This window comes from Staurois parvus, unplaced genomic scaffold, assembly GCF_062004578.1.
Source record: "Staurois parvus isolate SC_StPar_1 unplaced genomic scaffold, SC_StPar_1.0 ptg000946l, whole genome shotgun sequence".
Taxonomy (NCBI): Eukaryota; Metazoa; Chordata; class Amphibia; order Anura; family Ranidae; genus Staurois; species Staurois parvus.
In genome coordinates, this window is record NW_028318742.1 from 1,412,434 (window position 1) to 1,436,694 (window position 24,261).

Genomic DNA, 24,261 nt, shown 5'->3' on the forward strand with positions numbered 1-24,261 from the left:
CAGACAATTCAAGGAGATGGCCTCACCCTTGTCCAGGACATAGAAGCCTTAGCTGTACAGGGTTCCCTATGAAAGTTTTTAGAAGGGAGTGTGTCCATTTCCTCCACTCAGGTCTCAGATCACACTCAGCTCCCAGCTCTATCCTGTGCAGTGTGTGACTTCAGATCCCTGCACCCCTGCTTTCTGTAGTTGAGAACTAGCCTTTGATCTGTCTGTTTTACAAGGCTGTAAATAAACATGTACAACTTATGTAGGAGGATTTGTTTCATTTCTGTGTTTCACCTGAGGCCAATCACTTCACTAGGCATTTGTAAGGGTTTACAACCACTTCAAGGCCTCGTTCACACCATACATGCAGAAAAACTGATGAAAACTGATGCAGAGATTTCACTTGCAGAGACAACAGTTTACATCAGTTTTCATGCGAGCCCCATTGAGTTTTATACAGGTTGCAGATTCCTGCGCATAAAAAAAAAAACTGCACGTGATACTAGTGTTGTGGTGTGAAAACCCACATAGAGAACAATTGATTTCCTTGCGCGCTTGCAGAATGCGTGCAGAAAAGCTGATGACTCTGCACCATGGTGTGAATGATCCCCAAGGACTGTACTGTAACAAAGTATACCAGGAGCCTTGATAGCCTTCCCTAGGCTCCCCTGACCCTTCTTAAAAGGAAGGAGAGATCCTTCACTGGAGACTTAGAATCAGAGGAGTAAACACATGTGCAGAGTAAGAAACTGACTGTTGGAAACAGCTCTGGACAAGCTGGTTTCCACCAAAGAAGGGAATTCAGTCACTTGTCTATAATATAACCTATCACCATACCACGTGAATATTCTAAATACAGACTACCCAAATATTCTCAAAATAAATGAATAAAATAAATAAAATCAATAAGATGTCCAAATAAAGTCCAAAAAGGTCCACCAAAACAAATAAATAAGTCCAGTAGTCCAATCCTATTTTAAACCTCGTGATACTTCGAAAAAAAGAATACTTATATAGTGAATTATCTTTCAAATACTCCATAACAATATAAAGTGCAGCTTTAAATCTGTGCAAAATCCAAACCACTCCAACTGTGATTACTAGTGATAATGCAAAAAAATAAATTAATTAATAAATATATATATGTATATAAATAAATGTATATCCAAAATATACTGAAACATATGAGCCAAAATCCAATCTTAAAGTGAGCACTTCAATAGATTAGTAAAGCTCACTTTAAGATTGGATTTTGGCTCACATTTTTCAGTATATTTTGGATATACATTTATTTATATACATATATATTAATTTTTTTTTCTTGCACTATCACTAGTAATCACAGTTGGAGTGGTTTGGATTTTGCACGGATTTAAAGTTGCACTTTATATTGTTATGGAGTATTTGAAAGATAATGCACTTGTGAGGTATCACAAGGATTAAAATAGGATTGGACTACTGGACTTATTTATTTGTTTTGGTGGACCTTTTTGGACTTTATTTGGACATATTATTGATCTTATTTATTTATTTTATTCATTTAGTTTGTGAATATTTGGGTAGTCTGTATTTAGATATGGTATGGTGATAGAAAGGTTATATTATAGTAATTCTACTTTCTAGGGAGAAAGTGTGACTATGCTGTTGGGGATTCACATATTGGAGGTGTATTTTATTTTATTTCAGTCACTTGTCTGACACCAATCAAGGTTGCTTATTTAGGAAGCATAAAAGGGTCAGAATAAGGACACAGGTACATGGTGATGTCATAATAAATAAAATTACTCCTGCACATAAGTGTGATAGTCTGGTATAGGTATGGAAGTAAACTTGTGTCTGTTTATGCCCATCTACCTCTGGGCCTGATCGGGTCCGCAAAAAAAATGTTGAGGACTGCATCGTCACCCATTCTGGCAGACCGGATTGGAGGTAGCCGGGTGTAATTAGATAGCGGAATCCAGTTACCCATTGAGTGGGGTCTCTCTTAGAGAGTGGACACGGAAGTGTCTTCCATCCTGCTCTAGTCTGATCAGTGGGGATCAGCTCACAGATGCTCTGCTGATTGGAACGGAGTCCACCCCGTCTGAAAGGGGTCTAAAGCCTTACACCTACTTCTACCACCACTCACCTGTATGAAGGGAATACCCCATTTATTAATGCCAGCAGGACAGCGCAGCACATGGTTTAGGAGAAAGAGGTGGTCCCCCAAACATCCAACCTTCAGCAGAACAGAAACCTAAACAACAAGAGAATGAATACAAATGTAGGCCAATAATAAGACAAATAACAATAGAAAGGATTTATTTATTAAATTTGTTAGAATGGTGGTGAGGGGGGAAAAGAGGAACCAGGGAAGGTAATGTATAAGCGGATTAAACTTCAGGTTTAAGTACCTAATGGATGACCATTTTACAGAAGTACTAAGCGCACCACATAAAGCAGCCTAGTCATTCTCTAAGCCCTCCGTGTAGAAGATTCTGAATATTATAATGAGGGATAAGGGGAGAATGGACCATTCAGATTACAAGACAAGATATGTCAAGTGGCTGCTGTCCTACATTAGATGAAGAAGTTTCTATGGGAACAACAGCTCTTCAGCGTCTTCATTGTCGGACGCATTATATTGGAGAAGGTTGTTTGCATTCATTGCCAGAACACCCCTTACATGTTCTTTGTACGTTAGTGAAATCACTCCCCTGGAGATCCACCTAATGACCAGAACTGCTAAACGAGATCAAAGTAACTACTGCCAACATCTGGAGATTCACCGAATGATCAGAACCACTGGATGAGACCAGAGTAACCTCTACAGACCCCTGGAGATTCCCCTAATGATTAGAACCATTAAATGAGACCAGAGTAACCCCTAAAGACCCCTGGAGATTCATCTAATGACTACAACCACTAAATGAGACCGGACTAACCTCTACAGACCCCTGGAGATTCACCTAATGACCTCAACGGCTAAAATAGACGAGAAAAACCTCTACAGAGACCTGGAGATTCGCCTAATGATCATAACCCCTAGATGAGACCAGAGTAACCCCTACAGAGGCCTGGAGATTCATCTAATAATCAGAACCACTCAATGACACCAGAATAACCTCTATCGACCCCTGGAAATTACCTAATGATCAGAACTGCTAGATGAGACCAGAGTAACTCCCTACAGAGCCCTAGAGATTCACTTAATAATCAGAACCACTAAATGAGACCAGAATAACCTCTACAGACCCCTGGAGATTTACCTAATGACCACAACCACTAAATGAGACCAGAATAACCTCAACAGACCCCTGGAGATTCGCCTAATGACCACAACAGCTAAAACACACCTGAATAACCTCTACAGAGCTCTTGAGATTCACCTAATGATCAGAACCCCTAGATGAGACTGGAGTAACCCCTACAGAGCCCTGGAGATTCACCTAATAATTAGAACCACTAAATTAGACCAGAATAACCCCTACAGAGCCCAGGAAATTCATCTAATAATCAGAACCACTAAATGAAACCAGTATAACCTCTACAGATCCCTCGAGATTCACCTAATGACCACAACCACTAAATGAGACCAGAATAACCTCAACAGACCCCTGGAGATTCGCCTAATGAACAGAACCATTAAATGAGACCAGAGTAACCTCTACAGACCAATGTTCTGGTTCAGCAAGAATCTAGTGATTGCTAAAAGAATCCAAAAGGATATGACACTAACAAGTTCCTTGTATTTACCAAAAAGTCCTCCCTTGTGGTACAGAGGTTTATTCTCATAGGCACATGTAAGATGTTTCCAGTGTAAGGTATTGGTAATACTACACCATACAAAGACATTTTAGATGATTGTGCCCTTCCAACCCAAAGGAAGACCCTTTTGTGCTCCAGGTATGACTGCGTGCCCCTGTGCACAAGCCAGATCCATAAAAACCTAATTTGATGAGGCCTCAGGAGACATTGTAAATATTTTCTGGCCTTGCCCATCATTCAAACTGTTTTGGTTGGAAGTATGTTGTATTTCACAAAACTTTACTGATTACCTACTGTCCCATGACCCAGGTGCGGTATCTTGGATCAGTGGCCACAATTCCAACTACCATCTCGATGTGGTTCATCAAAATCAATGAAACTATTAGACAAATGGCGGAACAACATAGTTCTATTGGGATGAGTTCTCAACTACCCAAGAGCATAGACAATCCCTTGTATGTTGACTCCCAGGAATGATGACATTATGTTTTTTTGAATAGAGGTGGAATGTCTGGGTGGGGGTAGAGGGGAGAGTTTTCCCTGCTCTCTGGCTTGAGTCTCTTTTCTTTGGCTTTTTTACCTCTTTTTTTTTTTGACTTTCCTACTATTGCTTTATCACCCACTTTATTCCTTATAACCTCTAAATCACAGCATGCAGCAGCAACTGGCCTTTCAAAACTAATTTTCTATGCTGTTATGTAATGATTAGGAACATTAGCAGGAGTAACCCTGGAGGTGCATGTAATATGTTTTCCATGCTGGTTTCTTTGTATACTAAATGGCATACATGTTGGACTGCTTGACTATACCTGCTGTATATTCACTTACTGGCCACTCTATTAGGGACACCCGTTCAATTGCTTGGTAACACGAATTGCTGATCAGCCAATCACATGGCAGCAACTCAATGCATTTAGGCATCTAGACATGGTGAAGATGACTTGCATCGAAGACGAAACCGAGCATCAGAATGGGGATGAAAGGGGATTTAGGTGGCTTTGAACGTGGCATGGTTGTTGGTGCCAGACGGGCTGGTCTGAGTATTTCAAAAACTGCTGATCTACTGGGATTTTCACGCACAACCATCTCTAGGGTTTACAGAGAATGGTCCGAAAAAGAGAAAATATCCAGTGAACGGCAATTGTGTGGACAAAAATGCCTTGTTGATGTCAGAGGTCAGGAGGAGAATGGGCAGACTGGTCTCTGCGACATTCAGATGGTCGGGTCAGAATTTGGCGTAAACAACATGAAAGCATGGATCCATCCTGCCTAGTAGAAATGGTTTAGGCTGGTGGTGATGGTGTAATGGTGTGGGGGATATTTTCTTGGCACTAGCAAGGTGTCCTAAATAAAGTGGCCATTGAGTGTAATTTTAGTATAAATAAAGAATGTCAAATAAATAAATAATATTTTTGACCAGTTTGGTGTGGAGAAACACCAGTGACCTACAATGAGACCTGACCTCAACCCTACTGAGCACCTTTGAGATGATTTGGAATACTGACTTCAAGCCAGGTCTTCTCTTCCAACATCAGTGCCTGACCTCACAAATGGTCTTTTAGCTGAATAGGAACACAGACACACTGCAAAATCTGGTGGAAAGCCTTCCCAGATGAGTGTAGGCCTTTACAGTCAATAAAGGGGGCCAGCCTCATATTAATGGTAACAGGGGCGGACTGACAACTCATGGGGCCCCTGGGCAATAGGGGATCATGGGACCCGTGTCCTTGCCCAAACTCAAAAAAGCCTATGAAAAAGGTACCAGGGGCATCTCATGGGCCCCCTACTGACCCCAGGCCCTCGGGCGGTGCCTGAGTCTCCAAATGGTCAGTCCGCCCCTGAATAGTAATGAATTTGGAATAGGAGGTCCAAAAAAGCTCATATAGGTATAATGGACAGAATTTCTGATAAATACACAACTGCCTTGTAAGATCTTTGAGTTGCATGAAAAAAAGTCTGAATTCACTGATAAAGCTTAGAAAACACTTGCTGAAAATGCAGCGGGTATTTGACAGATTTATAGAATCTGGATTTTAACATCCATGACTACCCAGTCTCCAAAATTCTGGTCATACATTGTCAAGTTTTGAAAGGTTTTCTATATAATGAATTTTAGAATAGTGAGCATCCAGGAGGAGCCAATTACGCCGTGACGTCACGCCGCCGGTGCCTTGTTAAGGTCCGGCGGCCATCTTTAATTTTGGACGGTTAGTCCTGTGTATTATGTGTACATCGATGCATCATTTTTAATCCAATTTTATTCTTACTTGTGGGAAATCTAATCCTGGAATAAATACTTTAATTACCTTTACTACACTATGGGCACTTTTTTGTTTGGCTCCCTTGTGGACTAATTGAATTTCAGAGCCCATCAAAGCTTAAAGATCCATCCCAGTAATCAGAGAGGGGATTCCCTATAAACTCAGGCCGCAACACCCATCCATCCCTTAAAGGGGGACCTCTGGCTGTTTGGATTGACGAAGTGCCCTGGAGTTTTCTGCTGTGCCGCTTGCCACTCAGAGGGAGGATAATCCATCACCCGGCTTACCCTGTTTCCCTTAAGAGGACCTCTGGTTATATATTTATATGCACATTTCTATTGCGCATCTGGTGAGTGCGTAATCTTACTACACCCATTTACACCAGCACTGAAGTATCGTTGGAGTTTGCACCTTAAGAGCACATATTGTCATTTTACGAACTTTTATTATATATTCATTGTCATTTTTTGAACTTCCTATCATTTATTACTGAGTGGTTTCTACGGTTATTTTTAACCAGTTATTATTGAGTCATTCATACGGAGAGTTTTTAGCGCTGCACTGTGATTTATGAGGACCTAAAAAGCACTTACCAGCTTCTGAAGCCACAGCAGAATGTCGTTCTGGAACTGGGTGTCCTCAATCAGCCGCCGGGTGAAGCTAAACAAAACACTGATACATTCCTTCAATAAGATGAGATCGGAGTGAGATCCCTCCAGCTTCTGAGGAGCTACAGGAAACACAAAGGAGAGAATGATGGGAAGAACTTCGCAACGGGAACACCAGGAACAGTATTTAGTAGAGCCGTATGGAAAGGACCAGACCAGGGGCGGACTGACAACTCATGGGGCCCCTGTGTCCTTGCCCAAACTCAAAAAAGCCTATGAAAAAGGTACTAGGGTCATCTCATGGGGCCCCCTACTGACCCCGGGCCCTCGGGCAGTGCCCGAGTTTCCAAATGGTCAGTCCGCCCCTGGACCAAACAGTCCATATAGTCTGTCAGGGAGCACCGCGGCTCCGTCCCTGGCGCATGCGCACTAGCGGCAGCTCACGCCGGGACACAAGCACCAGGTCCCGGCGGGCCGCGGCTGACAGGAGGCTGCGCATGCGCAGTAGGAGCCGCGGGCGCGCCTCGGGCGGCCAATGACAGCCCGGGGGCGCGTCCTGGGCGGCCAATGACATTGCAGGGCGCGATATTTAAAGATGCCCTGCACTGTCACAAATCGCCGCAAGGTCTGACCTGTTACCTGTGCCCTGTGATTAAAGACCCGGATTGTTTGACCTTCTGCCTGCTCCAGCCCTGACCCGGATTATCTGACTACGCTGCCTTCTCCTGTGTTTGACCCGGATTGCCCCTGACTACGCTGCCTTCTCCTATCCCGACCCCCGGCTCGTTTGACCATTCTGTGGACTGACTCCGGTACTGACCCTGCGTGTGACCTGACCACTCTCTGCCTGCCGTCTCTGTACCTCGCCGTCCCCCACGGTGACAACCGCCTGTTTATCCTGCCTGGTCTGCCGGCCTCCTCACATCTGGCTCTATTCTGTCTTACTCTCATCCCCGGAGGCTCCCTCTGCCACTGGTGGTATTGCTCGGAGGTCGTGACCTGGTCCTGGTTCTGCTCCAAGTCCATCCCCACCATCAGGGGCCCTGGTGAAAACTCAGACCGGGACTTAGACTCCACGCTCCGGGTGATTCCGCCTAGTGGGCTGCCAGAGGTACCACCTGGCGGATCCGTAACATAGTCATCATCCCTTCATCAGATGTGCTAATTCATGTATTCTGGGCAAAGTCCCATTACAGCTTTTAACAAATTCAAGTAGCACTAAAGGCATACCGTAAAACCCCTGTCAGGTTTTTACTGCTGTCAGTACCCCCGTTAGGAAGCGTTAACTTATTTTTCCTATTATCATTATCACCGAGAGTGAAAGAGAACTCACAAATTTTGGGCTGTCACCAGAACATTAATAGAAGGGAAATATTCCAATGGGAACACTAGTTTTGGTGACAACCAGGGATTTCCTTCACTTTGCAGGAATTTTAGATTGTAAGCTCCAAGGATCAGGCCCTCCTATCCCTCTTGTATTGTTGCTGTATTGTCTCCCTTTACATTGTAAAGTGCTGAGCAAACTGTTGGCGCCATAAATCCTAAATAATAATAATTTTGTCCCTGTCATGCTGGCTGTGTGTTCAGCACTCTGATTGGCAGCATGAAGAGTTGTAATACAGAGCCGAAGTGCCCCCCCCTGCAGAGACTAACACAAGACACCATAGGTCCCAGAGGCACAGAAAGACCTGGAGTGTCCACTTGAAGACCAGGTCTTTTCTGAAGCTTTTTGTTTACTTGTAAAAATCAACATCTTTTCTAGAAAGTTACTTTCTAGAAAGAACCCCCAAACATTATATATTTTTAAAGCAGAGGCCCTAGAGAATAAAATGATGGGTGTTGCAATTTTTTATGTCACACGATATTAACCCCTTGCCTACTGGGCACTTATACCCACTTCCTGTCCAGGCCAATTTTCAGCTTTCAGCACTGTCGCACATTGAATGACAATTGCTCGGTCATGCAACACTGTACCCATATGAAATTTTTATCATTTTTTTCACACAAACAAAGCTTTCTTTTGGAGGTATTTAATCACCGCTGGGTGACTTATTTTTTGCGCTATAAACAAAAAGAGCAAAACATTTGAAAAAAATAAGTTTTTCTTTGTTTCTATTATAAAATTTAGCAAACAGGTAATTTTTCTCCTTCAGTGATGTGCGTTGATGAGGGTGCACTGATAGGCGGCACTGATGAGCACTGATGAGGTGGCATGGATAGGCAGCACTGAAGGGCACTGATAGGAGGCACTGATAGGCAGCACTGATGGGCACTGATAGGAGGCAATGATAGGCAGCACTGATGGGCACTGATAGGAGGCACTGATAGGAGGCACTGATAGGCAGCACTGATGGGCACTGATGAGGTGGCACGAATAGGCAGCACTTATGGGCACTGATAGGAGGCACTGATGGGCTGGCACTGATGATGCTGCACTGATAGGCGGCACTGCTGGGCAGCACTGATGGACGGCACTGCTGGGTGGCACTAAACGGTGGCACTGCAGGGCACAGGTGGGTGGCACTGCAGGGCACAGGTGGGCAACACTGATGGGTACAGGTGGGTGGCACAGGTGGGCAGCACTGATGGGTACAGGTGGGCAACACTGATGGGTACAGGTGGGTGGCACAGGTGGGCAGCACTGCTGGGCACTGATCATCAGGGCACCGATTATCAGTGCCAGTCACTTCTCTGACAATTGCCAGTTATCGGCAGTACTTTCCTCATGTTGTGACAGAGTGAGGAAAGTGCAGCCGATAACTGGCAGCTGTATTTTCCCGGTGATCTGCTGTGTCATTGGACACAGCTGATCACGTGGTAAAAGGCCGCTGTGATTGGCCGTTTACCGTATCATGTAATCAGCTGTGTCCGTAGAACACAGCGATCACCAGCAGCGTGCCGCTAGGGGTGAGCAGGGGGCGTGTTCTGGAATAACGTTCATGGACATCGTCCCAGAACTAGACAACCGCGCTGTAGCCGTCTTTCAGCTATAGCGCAGTAGGGAAGAGGTCAATGCAGTGGTTTTTCAAAAGAACTTTTTTTGGAAAAAATACACTTTAATTTTAATGCAGAAAAATGCAATGCAAAATATAAAACTGATATTATGCCGAATAAATACATAAGAAACATGTCATGCTTTAAACTCGCGCATGCCCGTGCAATGGTGACAAATGACATAAATTTTATTATCCATAGACAACGCTTTAAAAGCCTTTGCAGGTCACCACTTTAGATTTACACAGGAGGTCTGGAGCTAGAATTCCTGCCCTCAGTCTGACTGATGTTAATGTATAATATATATGTAAAGCATTGCGTAAATTGACAGCGCTATATAAGTGCTTGTAAAAATAATAATAATCTGACGTTTGCGGTGACACCTCACATGTGGGCCGATCATCCTTTGTGCACATGTGGGACAGACGTGTGCGTTCACCTTTGCGCGAGCATGGGAGGGACGTGGGCGCTTTAAATTTTATGGGGAAATTTTTATTTTTACACTGTCGGTATGATCTGTTTTTTTCAAACCCCTAAGGGTCTGTTTACAACCACAAAACCAATAGTGAACACATGCCCACCGCTTCTGGTTTCCTATACCATAAAGATGATTGGTGCCGTTCCAGTCTCTGATTACTTCTATGGTCACATCACCGACCTAATATCCAAGTACCACCCAGCACGCACACTCTGCTCCTCACAAGACCTTCTTCTCTCTAGTTCCCTGGTCTCCTCCTCCCATGCCCGCCTCCAGGACTTCTCCAGGGTGTCACCCATCCTCTGGAACTCCCTGCCCCAACCCATCAGATTATCACCTACTCTCCTCTCCTTTAGGCGCACCCTGAAAACCCATCTCTTCAGGGAAGCCTACCCTACCCCCTGCTAACTTGACCGACCTCCTCCACTCTTCCTACCACTCCATCCCCCTCAGCTATCTCCTCCTGTGCCACCATCCCCTCCCTCCTAGATTGTAAGCTCCAAAGAGCAGGGCCCTCGATCCCCTCATGTTTTGCATTGTATTGTTATTGTTCTGTCACATGTTCTGTCCCCGTTTGTAATGTACAGCGCTGAGCGAACTATTGGCGCTTTATAAATACTGTATTATAATAATAATAATAATAATAATAATAATAATGGTCAGCCAGCGGAACCACCGAACGCTTGGGTCTCCAGGTGGGTTGGGATAGCTCGGGAGAGCCATGGAATTTGGTGGGAGTGGGGGGTGTGAGTTTTACAAGCAGCTCCTCCAGCAGCTTAGTAGCCACTAGGATTGCTTTTACAAGAAAGCCGACCGCTGGCTGAAAGAAAACAAAACCAGGATGGTGTACGCAGCTGCAGACATCATCCCGCTATAACCACTTGAAGTCCAGCGACGTACTGGTATGTCACTGGTTGTCAAGTGGAAAGTGGCACAGATAAGGAGCAAAAAAGAAAAAGAAAGCTCCAAGGATATTAAAAAAAAAAAACAACAAAGTGTTTGAGATTTATGTTATTATTGTCAGATTTAGAGAAAAAAATACTTCTTATTAGAATAGAGTTCTTCTTTGTATTTAAAAAGGAACATTTGGTTGTGGAGGGCCATTTTCCTAAGGGAGACATGAGAACGTTTTGAACAGAAAGGTACAGTTTTACTGACACGTGTCACAAGTTCCAACACTGGGTTCAGGTGTTAAGGTTTGTTTTAGACCTTATTCACATAGGCATACCGATCCATACACTTGGGAGAAAGACCAACTCACCCACGCAGGATGCATAGGTGTTCCGTGTAGCTGTGTGTAGCCAGCCAGTGAAAATGAATGACAGGTGGCCAGCTGCACGGATGTCTAAGTGCATCCCAGAGCGTGTACATCTGTGTGGGTCCAATACAAGGATGTACAGTCGGGGATTCAACTTGGAGATCCATGCAGCCAACCACCTGTCATTGATTTGAACAGGCTGCCTACATGGAGCGCCTGTCCATCCCATGCCAGGTAAATTTGGCCCTTCACATAGGTGTGCAGATTGGTATTCCTGTGTGAATAAGGCCTTGCTGTCTGCAATAAAGTGGTTAGAAAGGTAAAAGGATTTCTACCTAATGCATTCTCTGCATTAAAGTGTTATTAAACCCCAGACCCTGAATTCACTATATCCGGTCTCCCCGGACCCTGCATTCACTATATCCGCTCTCCCCGGACCCTGCATTCACTATATCCGCTCTCCCCGGACCCCGCATTCACTATATCTGCTGTCCCCGGACCCCGCATTCACTATATCTGCTGTCCCCGGACCCTGCATTCACTATATCCGCTCTCCCCGGACCCCGCATTCACTATATCCGCTCTCCCCGGACCCCGCATTCACTATATCCGGTCTCCCCGGACCCTGCATTCACTATATCCGCTCTCCCCGGACCCCGCATTCACTATATCTGCTGTCCCCGGACCCCGCATTCACTATATCTGCTGTCCCCGGACCCCGCATTCACTATATCCGCTCTCCCCGGACCCCGCATTCACTATATCCGCTCTCCCCGGACCCTGCATTCACTATATCCGCTCTCCCCGGACCTTGCATTCACTATATCCGCTCTCCCCGGACCCTGCATTCACTATAGCCGCTCTCCCCGGACCCTGCATTCACTATAGCCGCTCTCCCCGGACCCCGCATTCACTATAGCCGCTCTCCCCGGACCCCGCATTCACTATATCCGGTCTCCCCGGACCCCGCATTCACTATAGCCGCTCTCCCCGGACCCCGCATTCACTATATCCGCTCTCCCCGGACCCTGCATTCACTATATCCGCTCTCCCCGGACCCTGCATTCACTATATCCGGTCTCCCCGGACCCTGCATTCACTATATCCGGTCTCCCCGGACCCTGCAATCACTATATCCGGTCTCCCCGGACCCTGCATTCACTATATCCGGTCTCCCCGGACCCTGCATTCACTATATGTGGTCTCCCCGGACCCTACATTCACTATATCCGGTCTCCCCGGACCCTGCATTCACTATATCCGCTCTCCCCGGACCCCGCATTCACTATATCTGCTCTCCCCGGACCCTGCATTCACTATATCCGCTCTCCCCGGACCCCGCATTCACTATATCCGCTCTCCCCGGACCCTGCATTCACTATATCCGCTCTCCCCGGACCTTGCATTCACTATATCCGCTCTCCCCGGACCCTGCATTCACTATAGCCGCTCTCCCAGGACCCTGCATTCACTATAGCCGCTCTCCCCGGACCCTGCATTCACTATAGCCGCTCTCCCCGGACCCCGCATTCACTATATCCGCTCTCCCCGGACCCCGCATTCACTATATCCGCTCTCCCCGGACCCTGCATTCACTATATCCGCTCTCCCCGGACCTTGCATTCACTATATCCGCTCTCCCCGGACCCTGCATTCACTATAGCCGCTCTCCCCGGACCCTGCATTCACTATAGCCGCTCTCCCCGGACCCTGCATTCACTATAGCCGCTCTCCCCGGACCCTGCATTCACTATATCCGGTCTCCCCGGACCCCGCATTCACTATAGCCGCTCTCCCCGGACCCTGCATTCACTATATCCGCTCTCCCCGGACCCTGCATTCACTATATCCGCTCTCCCCGGACCCTGCATTCACTATATCCGCTCTCCCCGGACCCTGCATTCACTATATCCGGTCTCCCCGGACCCTGCATTCACTATATCCGGTCTCCCCGGACCCTGCAATCACTATATCCGGTCTCCCCGGACCCTGCATTCACTATATCCGGTCTCCCCGGACCCTGCATTCACTATATGTGGTCTCCCCGGACCCTACATTCACTATATCCGGTCTCCCCGGACCCTGCATTCACTATATCCGGTCTCCCCGGACTCTGCATTCACTATATCCGGTCTCCCCGGACCCTGCATTCACTATATCTGCTCTCCCCGGACCCTGCATTCACTATAGCCGCTCTCCCCGGACCCTGCATTCACTATAGCCGCTCTCCCCGGACCCCGCATTCACTATATCCGGTCTCCCCGGACCCCGCATTCACTATAGCCGCTCTCCCCGGACCCTGCATTCACTATATCCGCTCTCCCCGGACAATGCATTCACTATATCCGCTCTCCCCGGACCCTGCATTCACTATATCCGCTCTCCCCGGACCCTGCATTCACTATATCCGCTCTCCCCGGACCCTGCATTCACTATATCCGCTCTCCCCGGACCCTGCATTCACTATATCCGCTCTCCCCGGACCCTGCATTCACTATATCCGGTCTCCCCGGACCCTGCAATCACTATATCCGGTCTCCCCGGACCCTGCATTCACTATATGTGGTCTCCCCGGACCCTACATTCACTATATCCGGTCTCCCCGGACCCTGCATTCACTATATCCGCTCTCCCCGGACCCCGCATTCACTATATCTGCTCTCCCCGGACCCTGCATTCACTATATCCGCTCTCCCCGGACCCCGCATTCACTATATCCGCTCTCCCCGGACCCTGCATTCACTATATCCGCTCTCCCCGGACCTTGCATTCACTATATCCGCTCTCCCCGGACCCTGCATTCACTATAGCCGCTCTCCCCGGACCCTGCATTCACTATAGCCGCTCTCCCCGGACCCTGCATTCACTATAGCCGCTCTCCCCGGACCCTGCATTCACTATATCCGGTCTCCCCGGACCCCGCATTCACTATAGCCGCTCTCCCCGGACCCTGCATTCACTATATCCGCTCTCCCCGGACCCTGCATTCACTATATCCGCTCTCCCCGGACCCTGCATTCACTATATCCGCTCTCCCCGGACCCTGCATTCACTATATCCGGTCTCCCCGGACCCTGCATTCACTATATCCGGTCTCCCCGGACCCTGCAATCACTATATCCGGTCTCCCCGGACCCTGCATTCACTATATCCGGTCTCCCCGGACCCTGCATTCACTATATGTGGTCTCCCCGGACCCTACATTCACTATATCCGGTCTCCCCGGACCCTGCATTCACTATATCCGGTCTCCCCGGACCCTGCATTCACTATATCTGGTATCCCCGGACCCTGCATTCACTATATCCGCTCTCCCCGGACCTTGCATTCACTATATCCGCTCTCCCCGGACCCTGCATTCACTACATCCGCTCTCCGGGTCCCTGCATTCACTATATCTGGTCTCCCCGGACCCTGCATTCACTATATCCGGTCTCCCCGGACCCTGCATTCACTATATCCGGTCTCCCCGGACCCTGCATTCACTATATCTGGTCTCCCACAGTACACACAACAAGGAAATTCAACTATTTTAGTAAATATAAACTGCTAAACACCTTTTTTCACCAGAGGTATATAGCAGTCTTGTGACTTCTATCAGTGTCCAGCAGAGCACCAGTAAAGCTTGTAGGAGGAGTTTTCATTCTCTCCTGATTGTCCTATGAGGCTGCATAACCCCTGACCCTCTGTCTGGACAGTGCTGATTGGCCCTGTGCTGATCACAATCACCCTCCCAAAAAAAAAACTCTCTAGCAATACACACAAAACTGAGCATGTCCAGCTTGCTTTTTACACAATGCAGAGTATTAATCCTATAGTTTCCACAGTGAGTATAACAAGCATGCTTTACTGCATCTACAGACTGATTGTACTGTTGTGGGTTTAGTAACACTTTAAGATATAAAAAAAACTTTTAATAGCAGCTCCCTTACAGCCCCCTCAATAGTTACCTGAGGCTGATCTGGATCCAACGCTGTGCCTGACTGCAGCAGCTCTTCTCCCTTCTCTCCTGTCTTACAGGCTTGGCTGAGAGCCGTGGTGGCCATTGGCTCCTGCAGCTGTCAGGACTCATTCACACCATACGTGCATGAAGACTGATGGAAACTGATGCACACATTTCACTTGCAGAGACATCAGTTTACATCAGTTTTCATGCGCGCCTCCATGAGATTTATACACATTGCAGATTTCTGCACAGAAAAAAAAATTGCACGTGATACTAGTGTTGTGGTGTGAACAGGGCACAGAGAACAATTCACGTTGTTGTGTGCTTGCAGAGCATGTGCAGAAAATTGATGTCTCTGCACCAGTGTGAATGGAGCCCTTAGCCAAAACCTGTGAGCAGAGAGTGGAGCCAAGCCAGGCTGAGTGTCTAAATAGAGGCCTCAATATATATATATATATATATATATATATATATATATATATATATATATATATATATATATATACACACATATATATATATATATATACACACACACACCCCCATACATACATACACACACAAACTGTTGAAATGCATTTTTATTACAAAATATCTGAAAAATATTTTTAAAAATACATTTCAAATATACTGTATGTCTTTAAAAATACAAATCTACATTTTTGGAATGCATTTACAAATATATGTAAAAATATATGTTAAAATGACTTTTTTGCATGTTAAAAAAAAATCTGAAGACTATATTTAAAACAAATACATTTTTAAAAATATTTTTCATATATTTTGTAATATATAAAAAAACACATTTCAACACGTAGTATAACATATAAAAAAGTCACTTTAACATATATTTTTACATATATTTAAAAATACAAATCTACATTTTTGGAATGTATTCACATATATATCGTGCATTAAATAGTGAAGCGCTCCCAAATTATCTAAAAAAATACCCTCTGTGCGTACCATAAATACCCACTAAACTTAAAAATAATTGATACTATAAGGTGATAAAAAACATTATAAACTAAATCAATTAGTGGAAAAATAAAAATGCATAAACACCTCTCATATATACCAATATATTATTGCCTCTTAATAGATATGTGATAGAAAATAACAAATATATAATCCTTGATAAATACTCAGATATCAGTGATAGAAACGATTATGAAAAATGTGACAAATCGTGATAATTGTGACAAACCTAAAAATCAAAAAATAGTGGTTCTGCAATAAATTATATAATACATACAGTTGTGACCAAAATTATTCAACCCCCACTGAAATTGAGTGTTTTGGCCAGTTTGACATTGCTTTTGATCATTCAGTCATCTTGCTTACATTTACATTAAAGAGGCACTTGTAGGTCAGACAAATATAACATAACAGTTATAATGAAATAACCACAAATGTCTTTTCTGTGCTCACAGCATTATCAGTTTTATTCAACCCCCAAGTGACATTCAATCTTAGTACTTAGTACAGCATCCTTTTACAGTTATAACAGCTTTTAAACGTGAAGCATAGCTTGACACAAGTGTCTTGCAGCGATCTACGGGTATCTTCGCCCATTCTTCATGGGCAAAGGCCTCCAGTTCAGTCACATTCTTAGGCTTGCGCACTGCAACTGCTTTCTTTAAGTCCCACCAGAGGTTCTCAATCGGATTTAAGTCTGGTGACTGCGATGGCCACTCCAAAATGTTCCAGCCTTTCCTCTGCAACCATGCTCTAGTGGACTTGGAGGTATGCTTGGGATCATTGTCCTGTTGAAAGGTCCAACGTCTCCCAAGCCTCAGGTGTGTGACGGACTGCATCACGTTTCCATCCAATATCTCCTGGTACTGAAGAGAATTCATGGTACCTTGCACACGCTGAAGCTTCCCTGTACCTGCAGAAGCAAAACAGCCCCAAAGCATGATTGACCCTCCACCATGCTTCACAGTAGGCAAGGTGTTCTTTTCATCATAGGCCTTGTTCTTCCTCCTCCAAACATAGCGTTGATCCATGGGCCCAAACAGTTCTAATTTTGTTTCATCAGTCCACAGAACACTATCCCACAACTTTTGTGGTTTGTCCACATGGCTTTTGGCATACTGCAGTCGACTCTTCTTATTCTTTGGAGACAGCAAGGGGGTACGCCTGGGAGTTCTGGCACGGAGGCCTTCATTACGCAGTGTGCGTCTTATTGTCTGGGCTGAAACTTCTGTACCCACATCTGACAAATCTTTTCTCAGTTCCTCAGCAGTCACACGGGGACTTCTCTCCACTCTACGCTTCAGGTAGCGCACAGCAGTCGAAGTCAGCATCTTCTTTCTGCCACGACCAGGTAGCGTTTCAACAGTGCCCTTTGCCTTGAATTTGCGAATGATGCTTCCTAAGGTGTCTCTTGGTATGTTTAACATCTTTGCAATCTTCTTATAGCCATTGCCCTTCCTGTGAAGAGAAATCACCTCTTCTCTTGTCTTCCTGGACCATTCTCTTGCCTTCACCATGTTTGTAACCACACCAGTAAATGTCTAGAAGGAGCTGAGTATCACAGTCATTTTAAAGCTGCCTAATTGGTGCTTATTATGCTTGATTGCTGCTCGGTGACATCCACAGGTGTTTTCAATACCTGATGGAAAGCACCTGTATGAACCTCTGTTCTTCAGAGTGGTAGTCTTTAAGGGGTTGAATAATTGTGGCAATGAAGAAACCACATAAGAACCATTTACTACTGTATTACATAAACAATTGATGTCATTTTAGTTGCATTTGGGTAGTTACAACGTCCTTGTAGGATTTGATTCTGAATACAATTCCAAATGTACACTATAGTCCCTAAACCCCTTTACAGCATTGGGGGTTGAATAATTTTGGTCACAACTGTATAACTTGTGATAAACCCTATAACAAAATAAAATTAGAATAAAATAAAATAAATCGCTTCTTAATTCAGTGAAAAAAATGAATGAACTCAGTGTTTCAGAATAAACTCAAATAGTCCATGCAAAAATGTGAAAACACTCTGTGATCTTCACTTCTAGTGCTTAAAAAGGAATCCTCCAACGGCAGCAATGCCTGCTCACCTCCCCTCCTCGACCCACACAGGGCCACAAGGCAAAAGACTCTCCTTAAAGGCAATCCTTTCTTCCAGACAACTCAGCCAGGGACCTCAGGACTTCCACTCCACCTCCTCTCACCACGTCATATAGGACACAAACAAAAGCTTCCCATAGTATAATACCGTTTATTAGAAGTAATATGGCATAACAAACTTTCCCACTCACATGTAATCTTTGAATACAGCGCTTTTCCACCTCACATCATGGGTGTATTCTCATACAGGGAGGGGAACAAATATGGCCGCTGCGTCCGGACAAAACGTCCCCACGTGACCGGAAGTGACGTAATATCGTACTGGGAATGGCGTTCCGACGCGTTGCGTCACGTGCGTCGTGACTTCATCAGGGACCCTGATGAAGTCACGACGCACGTGACGCAACGCGTCGGAACGCCATTCCCAGTACGATATTACGTCACTTCCGGTCACGTGGGGACGTTTTGTCCGGACACAGCGGCCATATTTGTTCCCCTCCCTGTATGAGAATACACCCATGATGTGAGGTGGAAAAGCGCTGTATTCAAAGATTACATGTGAGTGGGAAAGTTTGTTATGCCATATTACTTCTAATAAACGGTATTATACTATGGGAAGCTTTTGTTTGTGTCCTATATGACGTGGTGAGAGGAGGTGGAGTGGAAGTCCTGAGGTCCCTGGCTGAGTTGTCTGGAGGAAAGGATTGCCTTTAAGGAGAGTCTTTTGCCTTGTGGCCCTGTGTGGGTCGAGGAGGGGAGGTGAGCAGGCATTGCTGCCGTTGGAGGATTCCTTTTTAAGCACTAGAAGTGAAGATCACAGAGTGTTTTCACATTTTTGCATGGACTATTTGAGTTTATTCTGAAACACTGAGTTCATTCATTTTTTTCACTGAATTAAGAAGCGATTTATTTTATTTTATTCTAATTTTATTTTGTTATAGGGTTTATCACAAGTTATATGTATTATATAATTTATTGCAGAACCACTATATTTTGATTTTTAGGTTTGTCACAATTATCACGATTTGTCACATTTTTCATAATCGTTTCTATCACTGATATCTGAGTATTTATCAAGGATTTTATATTTGTTATTTTCTATCACAGATCTATTAAGAGGCAATAATATATTGGTATATATGAGAGGTGTTTATGCATTTTTATTTTTCCACTAATTGATTTAGTTTATAATGTTTTTTATCACCTTATAGTATCAATTATTTTTAAGTTTAGTGGGTATTTATGGTACGCACAGAGGGTATTTTTTTAGATAATTTGGGAGCGCTTCACTATTTAATGCACGGTATTTATGACTTATTGGTTGAGGTTGAGTGATTGCAGCTAGTAGATAGGGACTTACCCATACCAAGCGCAGGAGGATATCCCCCCTTATTCACATATATATGTATATATATATATATATATATATATATAAAAATATATGTTAATGTGACTTATATATATATATATATAAATATATGTTAAAGTGACTTTTTTTTAATGTTATACTGCGTGTTGAATTTGGTATATTTTTAAAATATATTCTTCAGATTTTTTTTAACATAAAAAGTCACTTTAACATATATTTTATATGTATTTGTAAATGCATTCCAAAAATGTAGCTTTGTATTATTAAAGACATACAGTATATTTGAAATGTATTTTTAAAAATATTTTTCAGATATTTTGTAATATAAACGCATTTCAACATACAATATATAAATATATTGAATATGGCCAAAATTGTAGTATTTCAAATATATCTCAATATATTTGGGAAGAATATTTTTAAAATATATTTCAAATATGGGGCGGCACAGTGGCTTAGTGGTTAGCACGTCTGCCTTGCAGTAAATGGGTCATAGGTTTGATTCCCGACCATGGCACCTCCTGCATGGAGTTTGCATGTTCTCCCTGTGCCTGTATGGGTTTCCTCTGGGTCCTCCGGTTTCCTCCCACACTCCAAAGACATGCTGGTAGGTGAATTGGCTCCTGTCTAAATTGTCACTAGTATGTGTATGTATGAATGTGAGTTAGGGACCTTAGATTGTACACCCCTTGAGGGTTAGGGACTGATGTGAATGTACAATATATATGTGTAAAGCACTGCGTAAATTGACGGCGCTATATAAGTACCTGAAATAAATAAATATATTTTTCTTCCATGTGGGATGGCCTGGGCCCCGTACTGGAGAACTGGTGGTACCCCCTTAAACACAGCACTACATATACATGCACTGTACATTCACAGCATGTAACTACAGAAAGAAAGGAAAAGAATACATTTGTGATTCGGACAGATTTCGGACACTCACCATGGTCTGGATGGTAAACAGCCACTGACCGGAGGAAGGGAGAATTGTTGACCATCCCATAGACGTAAGACTCAACCTGCAGCCGAGATAACACCGATGTATAAGAGTGCAGAGCGAACGTCTGATACAAGTGATCCAACTTGAGCTCAAACAGTCGTTTCAGGTCTCCCTGTGCCGATGTATTGACCTCTGCCTTCTGATAATGGTGATACCCGACTACCTTGGCTTGATCGTCACAGAGACCCTGTGGAGGAGAACATCAAATTTTACTGCCACAATCATCTGTTGAAAAATGTTGTCAGTATGTCCTGCGCTCAATGTTAGAACTTTCAAGTGCCAAAATTTGTTTTAAATATAGCAGCACTCTCTGGTACCCAAATACAATGCCACGGGTAGTAAACTAAATATGTAAATAAATATAGATGCAGCACTGTATTAGCAATATGATAAAATCACAGATAAAATCACAAAATAAATCACAGATAAAATGCAGTCCTGTAATGGTGCTCGCTGTTTTCCCAGTGCAAATGATAGAAATGCGCACTAACCAGAAGCGTATTGGTAATACGCATGAATGTAAATATCCTGAAGATTCCCCTCTCTTTCTGGTCAGAACATGGATAGAAACTGGAGAAATGTGGAGATGAAGCGCCCTTGTGTGGTAAGGATGAGGTCCCACAGGCCAGAAGTATCCTTGTAGGGATGTGTGGAGTAGAAGGTTCCCCCTCTCTAGAGCTGGTAAAAGGGTCACTTCAGGGCTGCAAAGGTTGAGAAGCTCCTCACAGGACACACAGGGAGAAACTCATAGTGTAGTATGCAAAGTTACTTTATTAATTCAAAGATGTGTGGGTAAAATCACAATGGTGCCAGATACTAATGAATGACTGACCACTCCAAGAACAAAGATGGCCGCCGGGCCTCCACGTGGCACTGGCGGCGTGGTGTCAACGACATCCTGGGCTCCACCTAGGTTAGTGCGCATTTCTATCGTTTGCACTGGGAAAACAGCGAGCACCATTACAGGACTGCATTTTATCTGTGATTTATTTTGTGATTTTATCTGTGATTTTATCATATTGCTAATACAGCGCTGCATCTATATTTATTGACATTTCTATGAGGATTTTATATGCGCTTTTCTTTGGATGTTCAGCTGCTGATATTTTGGAGCGCTCACTGTACCATCTTTCAGTAAACTAAATATGGGCAGCACAGTGGCTAAATGGTTAGCACTTCCGCCTGGCAGTACTCGGGTAGTTGGTTCGAATCACAGCCACAGCACCACCTGCCTAGAGTTTGCATGTTCTCCCTGTGCCTGCGTGGGTTTCCTCCGGGTACTCCAGTTTCTTCCCACACTCCAAAGACATGCTGGTAGGTGAATTGGCTCCTGTCTAAATTGTCCCTAGTATGTGTATGTATGAATGTGAGTTAGGGACCTTAGATTGTACACCCCTTGAGGGTTAGGGACTGATGTGAATGTACAATATATATGTAAAGCGCTGCGGAAATTGATGGCGCTATATAAGTACCTGAAATAAATAAATAAATGGGTTGTGCTATACCTTTAAATACTAATAATAATGTGAACAAATATCAGTAAGCGTTTCTGCAGGCGTGTTTTTGATGCGTTCCAGATGCTTTTTTTCCTCCTTTTTTGGGGTCATTTGGGGTCCAGGGAGTTTTTTATGCATTTTCAATGCGTTTTACCACGTTCCAGTACAGTTCTGTGCAGGAAAAATTCAACATGTTCTACTTTTTTTTCTGAAACCGGAACGCACTGGAAATGCAAGCACTGGTGAGAACCATGCCATTGGGGGTTTTTGAAGCGCTTTTGTGCGAAATTAAAAAAAGAAAAAGAACCTGAAAAACTCAAGAAAAATGCTTCCAAATGTATGTCTATGAATGTTTTCACACTGGGGCATTGCGCTTCCGTTACGGGGTAAAAAATCCTGCTGGCAGCATTTTTGGAGCATGGTTGTAAAAAAACAGCACCAAAAACGCTTCTTTCCATTGAAATCAATGGAAAATGCCTCAAAAAAGCACCCAAGAATTGTTATTGGTGCAGTTTTTGAGTCACATGTCCTTTAAAAAAAAAGCACCACAAACGCTGCAAAAAATGTATAGGCGTTTTTACGGCAGGGCAGTGTGAAAATGCCCTAAAAGTGACCATGCCAACAAATAACCAGTGCAGTAAGTAAAAGATAAAATATACATCAGCACACTGCCACTGAATTAACAATATAGCTGCAAAAGACATCCCATTGTGTCCTCAATAAATGTATCCCAAGACATCCCATTGTGTCCTCAATAAATGTATCATCCCATTGTGTCCTCAATAAATGTATCATCCCATTGTGTCCTCAATAAATGTATCCCAAGACATCCCATTGTGTCCTCAATAAATGTATCCCAAGACATCCCATTGTGTCCTCAATAAATGTATCATCCCATTGTGTACATCATGCACCAGACTGTGTTTCCACCAAAACATACAAATGTCACTGCAGACGTCTATGCGGATGCATAGGGTACAGCAATAGTGGTGACGTCATCATGCATGCCAGAGGATCGGAGTGGAGTGACGTTTTAATCTATACTTGTGAGTGCCTGGTTTTAAACATACACTATTGCATTCTCCTTTCTCTTATCCTGTACATTTATTTGCTGGCATATTGGATGGTATGATTACATCAGGAGACCCAGTGCTAATGAAACTGTGTCTAAGGCTACTTTCACACTGATCCACCACAAAAACACAGCAAAAAGCATAGGCGTTTTATCGTGCTTTCTGGGCTTGTTTAACCCCTCGCCTACAGGGCACTTATACCCCCTTCCTGCCCAGGCCAATTTCCAGCTTTCAGTGCGATCACACTTTGATTGACAATTGCGCGGTCATGCAATATTGTACCCATATGACATTTTTATCATTTTTTTGTGACAGATATAGCTTTATTTTGGTGGTATTTAATCACCTCGGGGTTTTTTATTTTTTCTTAAACAAACCAAAAACCACTGAAAATTTGGGAAAAAAATGTTTTTTCTTAGTTTTTGTTATAAAATTTTGGAAATAAGTGAATTTTCTCCTTCTCTGATGTGCGCTAATGAGGCTGCAGTGATGGGCACTGATAGGCTGCACTGATAGGCTGCACTGATGAGGAGGCACTGGTAGGTGGCACTGATGGACATTGACAGGCATCACTGATGGGCACTGAAAGGCAGCACTCATATATGGCACTGATAGGCGGCATTGACTGGCACTGTTAGGCAGCACTGATAAGCAGCACTGATGGGCACTGATAGGTGGCACTGATTGGCAGCACTGATTGGCATTGATAGGTGGCACTGATGGGTGACACTGAAAAGCAGCTCAGATGGGTACTGATATTTGGCACTGATGGGCACTGGCAGGTGGCATGGATGAACACTGACAGCTGGCACTGATGGACACTGATAGGTGGCATTGCTGGGGCTACACAGATCATCAGGGCACACTGATCATCAGTGCTCTGATGATCAGTGTACATGTCCCCTCCGAGGAATGCCGATTACCGGCTCTCCTCTCCTCTGTCAGCGTGACAGCTCGAG

General features: G+C 44.3%; 1 protein-coding gene across 1 annotated transcript in view; it reads right to left on the minus strand.

Moving 5' to 3' along the window:
* The window catches only part of EPG5 (ectopic P-granules 5 autophagy tethering factor), a 210,699-nt gene that overhangs the window by 139,389 nt on the left and 47,049 nt on the right, over window positions 1-24,261 (minus strand). Inside the window, exons 3-5 of the mRNA XM_089656878.1 lie at window positions 20,677-20,920; window positions 6,590-6,726; window positions 2,117-2,224 (exon numbers count right to left, since the gene is read on the minus strand). Of these exons, the coding sequence (XP_089513004.1) occupies window positions 2,117-2,224; window positions 6,590-6,726; window positions 20,677-20,920 (489 nt within the window). The remainder of the gene's footprint in view (window positions 1-2,116; window positions 2,225-6,589; window positions 6,727-20,676; window positions 20,921-24,261) is intronic.